The sequence below is a fragment of the Lactuca virosa genome, chromosome 3 (genome assembly GCF_052849685.1).
Source record: "Lactuca virosa cultivar CGN04683 chromosome 3, Lactuca_virosa_CGN04683_v6, whole genome shotgun sequence".
In the NCBI taxonomy this organism is placed as follows: domain Eukaryota; kingdom Viridiplantae; phylum Streptophyta; class Magnoliopsida; order Asterales; family Asteraceae; genus Lactuca; species Lactuca virosa.
Genome location: NC_136428.1, coordinates 198,641,095 through 198,650,563, shown reverse-complemented (window position 1 = coordinate 198,650,563; position 9,469 = coordinate 198,641,095). Strand labels below are relative to the sequence as shown.

At 35.5% G+C, this 9,469-nt stretch overlaps 1 protein-coding gene across 3 annotated transcripts; it reads right to left on the bottom strand.

Annotated features, from left to right (window-relative positions):
* Positions 1-359: 359 nt before the first annotated feature.
* Positions 360-4,756, bottom strand: LOC145166900 (ACT domain-containing protein ACR1-like). 3 transcript variants are annotated; one of them, XM_079085950.1, is made up of 8 exons: positions 4,640-4,756; positions 4,231-4,344; positions 4,102-4,147; positions 3,168-3,282; positions 2,749-2,816; positions 1,120-1,743; positions 924-1,028; positions 360-846 (listed from the first exon to the last, which is right to left on the bottom strand). In XM_079085950.1, the coding sequence occupies exons 2-8, from the start codon at positions 4,299-4,301 to the stop codon at positions 478-480; spliced, it is 1,398 nt and encodes a 465-aa protein (XP_078942076.1). In that variant the 5' UTR covers positions 4,302-4,344; positions 4,640-4,756; the 3' UTR covers positions 360-477. The 3 variants fall into 3 exon arrangements, with proteins under 3 accessions (XP_078942076.1, XP_078942075.1, XP_078942077.1); XM_079085949.1 differs by having other exon boundaries at positions 4,231-4,709; XM_079085951.1 differs by lacking the exons at positions 2,749-2,816; positions 4,231-4,344; positions 4,640-4,756 and having other exon boundaries at positions 4,102-4,144.
* Between the last annotated feature and the right edge of the window lie 4,713 nt (positions 4,757-9,469).

Sequence of the window (9,469 nt, the reverse complement as noted above, 5' to 3'; positions counted from 1 at the left end):
AAACACAAAACAGATTCGATTCCATGTCAACCAAAAGTTTCTAGTACAATTAAATTCCAATTCCCCGAGAGTCCAATTCCTTTGACGGATTCCATTATTAATGTCAAAAACATTCTGCGAAACAAACAGGTTAATGTTGTTGTTTCGTGGGAACTTTTATTTATTAAAAACATGAATAATTTTAATTTTGCTCGGTAATGATCGGTAAGTTTAGTTACATTTACGATGGTTTGTATTTGTCACATTTTATAAGTAATGTCGCAAAATTAGGGTTTTTATTTGTTTCGGGTTATTTTTCCTCATTTTCGTAGGGAAAAAAAGGAGTTTTGCAGTGGTGCAAGTTATTTAGTAATATCACATTCTCTTTTTATAAACATGAGGTTACAGTTTTTACAAATTTTATGACATCCTCTACTATTGTCCTTAATTCCGAAGTATTTACTAAATAAGTTTTGAATCTGTATTTTTCTACTGGGGTCATGAGTTCAGGGTCTGAAACTTGCTCGAAAATCTCTCAAGCTGCGACCACAACAACGTTCCCAGTGATGATCTTGGTTCATTCACACCGTTACTACTTGATGATCCCCGAGACGACCAATTCGAAGAAGTTCCATTCCCTACGATAACCATGCCTCCAAACCTCTTAATTTCCTTCTTCACTGCCTCCACCATGCCCGGATCCACCTCATGTCCATGAGCATCTGTAACATGAAACGATCCAATTGCCTTCTCTCCACGTGTTCCAATCTCAGCCATTGCAATCGACAGCCCGTTTTCACGAAACACTCTTGTCACATCCGACAGCAGCCCTGACCTGTTTCGACTCCTCACATCTAACCTCAACCCCTGCACTCATATGATAGAGCTCATGTTAGGTTCTCTTTCATCAAAACGTAATCAGGAGCTCAAAAGTAAACACCTACATGCGATGCTCTTCGTTCTACAGCTGCCATTATGCATCGGGTGATTGCTTCTCGTTGTATCTCTGAGTTTAACGTGCGCCCATCTTTCTCCCTTATGTAATACTCCTGTCGTTTCAATATGAAGAACATTAGAAAAGGGTTTAATTAATAGACAGCTATAACGCGTTTGCACTTGAAAAACGTAAATAATATATACCTGAAAAGCAACGGAGCCTTTAGAGCTAACTGTTGCATGGAAAACCACATATTGCATGTCAGTAAGCGTGCAAACTGTGTCGAACAGTAACTTTGGTCTGTCAGGGCTTGTGACATTAAGAACTGAATACCCTTTTTCTCGACAGTTCTCCACTGTCACCACTGTATCGTAGCGTTTGATAAGTGGACCATATGTACTCTCTTCGTAGTCTTTATCGGCCATCATCAGCTGGTGGAGCCGCCTCTCGGTGTGGGTTTGTCCGGTGACCGGAGTAGTCAACCTGACACTCCGGCGTTCGCTGTTGTTGTGGTGAGCGTTGACCACGGTGGAGAGATGAGATTGGACTCTGTTCACCCTGTGAGGGTCTATAATGGGTCCAGGGTTTGAGTCGTCTTCTACATGGATAATGCATGCAGCACGGGTGTTGTGGGTCCATGCCACTGCTGCAGACACGTGGCATCTTAGTTCGGCTAGAACTGCCGATATCTCCGACAATAGGCCCGGCTTGTCCACCGTTGTCATCTCAAGTGTCGTATGCTCCATCGGCAAGTTCCTTGGTGTGATTTCTTTACCTAAACTTGTTGTTTTTACTTGTGTCTTCTCTCTCCTACTTGCACATATTGACTACAGAAAATTAATAAATGTCACTTTCATACTCACTATCATGAAAAAGAAAAGGTTTATAACACATGCATGTGAAAGAACATCCTTGTCATTCAAAGGCGGACTAATTAAGGATCTTTTAGTGTGAGATCAAAAAAGAATTTCTAAGTATTTGTCATTGTTGCTCTCTATTTATATACTAAATTGAATAAACTTGAGACGTTTGTCTATTATGTTTAAATTGACTAAATAACTAGAAACATATATATTTTACTTCTTTCTGTCGAGACAAGTTATGCTATTTATAAGATGAATTGAGGAAATTTGTAACATCAATATATGTTTTTGTTGATTAAATTAGAAAATTATATGTATTATTTCTTTCTGTCGAGACAAGTTATGCTATTTATAAGATGAATTGAGGAAATTTGTAACATCTATATATGTTTTTGTTGATTAAATTAGAAAATTGTATGTATTACTTCTTTCTGTCGAGACAAGTTATGCTATTTATAAGATGAATTGAGGAAATTTGTAACATCTATATATGTTTTTGTTGATTAAATTAGAAAATTATATGTTTTACTTCTTTCTGTTGAGACAAGTTACAAAAGAAGATGTCAAAATATATATTTCTAACTAGTGTTGTTCTTGCTCTTAGATTATTTGTTATTTCCTCTTTGTAATGTTTTTGACTTTTCTTAACATCTTGTAACTTTTCTATAAATTTTATGTCAGTTCCAAAAAAATTGTTGGGTTGCCCTTATTGTGGTCCACACGATCGACCAATAGGGAGACTCTATAGATAAGTAATAATTTGAGGTTTATTTATGGGAGATGATTTGTACACAACAATTGTTCTCCATACACAACAATTGGTGTTTTAAAATATTGTACTGTACTACTATATAATGCATAAATTGTTGTGTATGACAAAAAACTGTTGTGTACGAATCACTTCTCTTTATTTATATAAAAATAATAGATTAGTTTAGGGTGTATCTAATCACGTTAACTAATAAATACCTGTTGTATGTGACGTATAAGGTTTTTGTCTGTAATCTTGTTGCCAGATTGATCGGTTACGTGAAACACTACACAGGAAATACAAGTTTTTATTCATATAAACATAAGAGCATTTACAATAATTGAGTGAATTGAATGAGATGAAATGTCTCATTTATATTCAAAATTGAACTCTACTATTTTAGGATGTTATGTTAGCATTCAATGAATATTGAGTTTAATAGTCATTAAATTCGAAAAAAATAACCTTTTAATTATTAAAAATATGTTTTATTGAACTTTATGGAGTTAAATCCATTATGATTAAATTTTGATGAAGTTGTATGAAGACTAAAATAATATGTGATTATTAATTAAACTCTAATAAATTCAATACATTATGACCCACCCATAGGGGTGCAAGTAAAAGGGCGACTAACCATCCATGAACCAACGTCCATCAGAACAAATGTATGATTTGGAGATGATAAGGTCAAGATCCGTTAGCTCTTGCACCATCTCCAACAATACACCATGCTTGTTCGCACTATCAACCTACATCATTCAAACAAACCATTAATCCGAATTCATATGCACACAACTTATTTTTTATCATTTACACAATTACACTTCAATTATGATTAGATTATATCATTGTCAAACAATATTTAAAGTATTTAAATGATACAATACGTGTATTAGTTTTCATTGTTATAAAATGAAAGATGATGTAAAAAGCAAAAGTATTTTTTCTAAAGAAATGACAATAAAATAAAGTTCTTTAAAAACCATTGGGTATGTGATCATTGTCGACTTTTGTAGCTTGAGTGGCCTATTTCCCACTTAGCTAGATGGGTGTGTTCTTGTTCTGTATTGGACTCTTTCTCTCTCTCCCTCTATATATAAATAGAAGTATAATTTTATACTTACAGCCCAATCCAAAGCTACCACCAAATTCAATATATGATTACTTAATAAATCAATAAAGTTAAGGAAATTACTTCTTAATCTTCCTATGTCTTTTTCGTATCTTTGATGGATCTAAACCCTCCCTATAAACGCTTAAAAAAATTGTAGAAAAGGGTTAAATCTTTAAAATAACCTACTTTTCTAAATACCCAACTTATGTAGTCATCCTATAATTAATTCAACTTGCATACGTCAATTCATCACACGATTAGAGTCGATAGTTAGTTAAGAAGCTTTTGCCGATTCTTGATTCATTTGAATTAGTTAACATTTCATGTATGCATGCATTATCTAAATTAAAGCGATTGGTTTGTAACTATATAAAATATCACAAGAGATCTATACCTGAATTCAAGAATCAAGAAAACTAATAGCATAAATAGGTACAATGAGGACATGAGTTACCTTCACAAGGGTGCAATCTTGACATGAATCATTGTCGATGCAAACCCTGCAACAACCACAGATTTATTTGAGATTTTTATGTAGAAATATGACAAAGTACGAAAAACAAGTATAAAATAAAATTGAAACCTTGGAGGGTGTATTCTATCAACGAGCGATTCGAGCTCAGGATCAACGTAAACTCCGTACCCCATCTCCATATCTTGGTAAGCAGCTTTGCTCTCGAGATTTTTGCTTATAAGACTCAGTTCAACAACAAAAACACGCACACAAACAACTAAGAATTTCGAAGTTATATGTACAAATCGATGTATCTTTTCAACTCTTTAATTACATGTGGTGTTTCGTATGAACTCTCAAGTCTCATCTCAAATGGTTTCTTGAACTCCAAGAAAACCCTTTCTAACAGAATTAGATCGAGGGGTCGAATTCAAATACTATATAGCTTACCAAAAGTTTCGACTTTCAAACAACTTTCTCTGATTTCTTTTAGAAATCAACGAGAGAAATTTTATAGCAAAAAATGGAGATGAAGTACCTGTGGCCGGGGGATTATTGGAGTTCACATGGCGTATATGAGGTACAAGTGTTTGAAAACTAAGGGATTGTGGGAAGCCCACCAACTATATAAGCTGTGTGCACCCAACGAAGTGTCCATAACTTGCTACATTAGTTGTTGTGCTTATCTGGAATCTAGATAAAGGGTTAAGTTATAAGATTTATTTAAAATTTTGAGATAGATTTTATATTTGTTTATTCCGAACGACTAAAAGTTTTATATTATAAGCGTAATTTTTTGAAATTTTCAAAACGAATAATCAAATGTTTATCACATGAAATTACGATTTATTAACTAATATGAAAAGCATTTGGGTGTGAAATAAATCATCACTTAAATCTTAATTATCTATATTTTTAAATATGTAGTTTAGTATCGTTACCGAATCTAATAAATACTATCGTTTTCTTTCATCATTACTTTTTTATCAGAATCTTTGGAGATTTCTTCTTTTTAAGAAACGTGATGTCATTTATTTTAAACAGAGTTGAATCTTTTCTTTATTCATGTTGAGTGGTGATCATACGTGTGTCTTTACTGGTATGACGTGGATATATGTGTCTTCATACAACATTGGCGGCGCCTTTACCAGCTGCTAACACGTGTGTTCGTTTGGATGAGATTTTGTGCAGAAATCTGGGGTTTTCTTTGTATTTCCTTTGAAGTTCGAGGGCTACATAAAAAATTCTTCCTGCTCAGTGGGCTTTATCTTTGACTTTAATTGAATAACCTAAAACATAACAAGTAATTTTTTTTACAATATTTTTCAGGATACGTAGACGGTAGACCTTTACATTTGATTTGGGTTTTTGTTTATCACAAATATATATCATGATCGAGCTCCAATGCCCAAGTACCAAGCTTTTGACATCTACGTCACCAGTAGGACAGATCAGGAGAGCATTGTGCCAATAAACATTATGCAGGTTGAGGAATACAATAACTCATGTTGCTCCCCATGGAAGCAGAAGGCATATAAACCGTGCATCAAATGATAGAGTTTAATCATTTATGACATCGTAACATTATAAATTATAAGTTTTGGTCTTATTTGGTTACTAAATTATAAACTATAAGTTTTGCTCTATATTGGTTGTTAAATGTGACTTGAACATTTGGAGCATTTCGATGACATGTTTGGATGCGATGACACACTTGGATGTAATGGCACAGTTGGATACGGTAACACAGTTGGATATGATGGCGATGTTGGATATGGTGACCCAGTTGGATACGGTAACACAGTTGGATATGGTAACACAGTTAGATATGATGGGACTGTCGGATACGGTGACACAGTTGGATACAATGGCACAGTTGGATGCGGTGACACAGTTGGATACGATGGCACAGTTGGACTCAATGTCACACTAATGTGTCGTCATGGCACCTCGACGATGTGCCAAGAGTGATAGAATGTGTCACTAAGGGACAAGGTGCGCCATGCAATTGCAGCTGATGTGCTGGTGGATTGTTGATGCCAATGCGATGTAATTCAAGGATGAAAGTTCCAAAAACAGCTGCATGACGGATTGTGATTGGTTGACACATGTAACAATTGGTTATTTTAGGTCAAAAGTTCGTCGACCAAACCACCGCGAACCCGGTTGTATTAAAACCTAATGTATGTAATCCTGTATTAATAAAGTATATTAAATATATAATGCTCATAATTACTTTCAGAATGTCTCAAGTTGCTGAACAAACTGTCTATCGTTAAAGATCGAGATAAAAATCTCAAAATTTGACAATAATTGTGACACTAAAAATATATTTTTGCATCGAGTATACCTAGGACTAATCTATGATCAAATTATACAGTTTATACTCTCAGGACTTCGTGGATATAAAGAACGTAAGAAACGGAGGTCACATGCAGAAAATACGTCCATTCTAAGAAACCAAATCAATATAATACTGATTTTCATAATAAGCGAAAACCGAATTGATCCGTTGAGGTACGTGCACATCTCATATGGAAATTTCAAGAACATTATTGAATTCAGACATGGGTCTAATACTTTATTTTATAATCATAATATTTTTAACCCGTAAATTTATCAAAGCCGCGAAAACTGTGGAATCGGGATGAAATAACCGCGAAACTTTAAATGACTTTTCCCGGAGTTCTACATATCGGATTTAGGATTCGTCTGAGTTTTGGAATCCTTATACCCGAGACTATCATGTTCCACCTTCGGAAAAATTATTAGATGTCGGGAATTGGGCACACATATAGAGAAAGCTATTTTAAGACATTTTTGATGTCACAAGTGTGACATCACCTTGTTGTACCTTTAAAACATGCTTAATAGACTTAAATGGCCAACTACTCATCCCACACACTCATTCCTTCATCTTATCCCATGTTCTCAACCCTTTCCCTCACAAACACTCACATGGTACACACATGATTGGAGCTAGCTCTTGCTTCCATTTTTCACTCAAAGTATTATCATATTTAGCTTTAAAAGTCCAGCCATCATCCAAAGAGCTTCATACACTCTTTCATCCCATCCCTCACATACTACCCTCCTCTCTTTCTCAAACAATCTATCTTATACAATAAATAGAGCAAGCTAGTTACTTGAAAGATGTCACGCCCGCAGATTCGGGCTAGTCAATTTAGATACGATAAGCGTCAAAAATGAATTTTTGATAGAGGATTATTTAGAATAAATAATCTTAACTAAGTTGTAGTATATGTCACAAGGTTTTCATACATATAAAGAACACTTAAATCCGAGTTATAACGAAGAAGTTATGACCTGTCGAAGTTTCGCTACAAAACCGGCACGACACCGGGAATCGTAAAAAGTGAGTTTATGATAAACTACTTTTAGCATTAGGGTTCTAAATGAAAGTTTTAGAGTATGTCTCCACCTACGCGTGGATATAAAGAACGTCAAAAACGAAGCTCGTATGCAAAAGTTATGACCTTCCGAAGTTGTAGCTGTCTGAGAGCATGACACGTGTCAGAAACCCTAATCTGACTGGGCTCACGACGTGAGCACTAATTCTCACGACGTGAGGAGTCAAAACGCTAATTTTCAAGACTAGAATGCAGATGGCAAGTCTACGGAACGGGCTCACGACGTGAGCATCAATTCTCACGACGTGAGGAGTCAAACGGACACTATGCAAGCCTAGAACGCAGGTGGCGAAGCTACGAGGTGATCAGGCATGGCTCACGACGTGAGCAATGAATTCTCACGACGTGAGGGGCCAAAAATCACCCTATAAATAGCAAGTTCATCCCTTGCTGTTCTTACAAAAATTCCTTTCTCTCTCTCTCTCTCTCTCTCTCTCTCTCTCTCGTTTGTTGAAGCCGTTCCGCGTCCCGAGCCCGATGATAACGAACCGCTGACCGTTTCTAGTTAGATTCTATCAACTCACGATACTAAGATGAGTGCATAGTTACTTTCATCTTACACATAGATATGAAGTATTTTATATAAAATTACGTGCTATGTGTGTATATTATCTGAATACTTGTTGTGTATGCTGGATGATCGATTTTAGATATGTTTTAAATGATTTAAACTGTATATGTATTTTATATCTGCAAATATGTTGGGGTAAAACATGGGTAGATAAAATAGTTGGTGTGTGATGAAAAATGAGATGGAAGATGAGATGAAAGGCGATATAGATCATGAGATGGGGGTGAGAGGTGAAAAGTGAGAAAAGCCTTTACCCAAACGTTGGCCCCGTCATCTAGCAGAGTATGGATGACAACCACAGACTATTCTAGACAGTCCAGTGGAACACTAGCAGGCTCACAACCTGTAGGTGTTGTGAACGACGTGTTCACCCGGTGTACTCTAAAAACCCATTGATATGTATTTCGGGTGGATTCCCGAAAATAATATTGTTGATAAATGAGAGCTATGGACTTAGCACCCGTTGGATAAACCCTGGCGACGATGTGACTTCGTGCCTATTCCTTATGTTGTATAAACCCTGGCGACGATGTGACTTCGTGCCTATTCCTTAAGTGTTATAAACCCTGGTGATGATGTGACTTCGTGCCTAATCCTTAGGAATGAATGAACGAGAAATAGTTGATTCTTAGGGTAGATCCTTAAGATTAAAGAAGATAATGGGGATGGGTAATTGGGTTGATTGTTTGATGATTAAACATAATAATTATATTATTGTGGGTTGAAAACCCTATGTGCTCACCAGGTTTCCCAACCTGACCCACTCAAGCTTATTTGTATCACAGGTGTCGATATGAAGTTACATTACACTGAGAGATTAAAGAGATGTAGATCACTTGTGTAAATGAATGTAAGTTCTTTTTATGTTTGTGTTTCTGTATTGACAATGACATCCCAAATATTTTAAAACGAATAAAATACATTTCTTCGGAAATGCTTTGATAAAGTATTTATCATGTTTTCTGGGAACAAATTCCGCAACATTTTTAATAAAAAAAGTACTCTGATTTTTATAAAGCATAAACAAAATTGGTCTTTTTTTGCCGTGAAAATGGGGATGTCACAGTTGGTATCAGAGCATTAGTTTAAGCGAACTAGGAATTTGTAGGAAATTTCTAGACTTAAACTTAGAATGCTAAGCGATGATTGTGAGATGAGTGTCTACTACACTTTAGACACGAGCACTAGCTTACTTTAGGATTAGATGCCTAAATTGCTTTTATGTGCTAAATGATTTATGCTATAAGATGCCTTATATGCTTTAGAATGTTATTCTTTGATCGGATCTATGGTCTATTGCCGACCGGGTCTGGAAATTTTATGTGTTCAAGATTCTAAACGTTTAATTACGATATTAAAACTGACA

Coding starts and splice junctions, on each gene's coding strand:
- LOC145166900 (XM_079085950.1), bottom strand. CDS start 4,301: ATGGAGATGGGGTACGGAGTTTACGTTGATCCTGAGCTCGAATCGCTC. Junction 2,817..3,167: donor TGGACGTTGGTTCATGGATG/GTTAGTCGCCCT, acceptor TTTCCTGTGTAG/TGTTTCACGTAACCGATCAA. Junction 1,029..1,119: donor AAGGCTCCGTTGCTTTTCAG/GTATATATTATT, acceptor TTGAAACGACAG/GAGTATTACATAAGGGAGAA.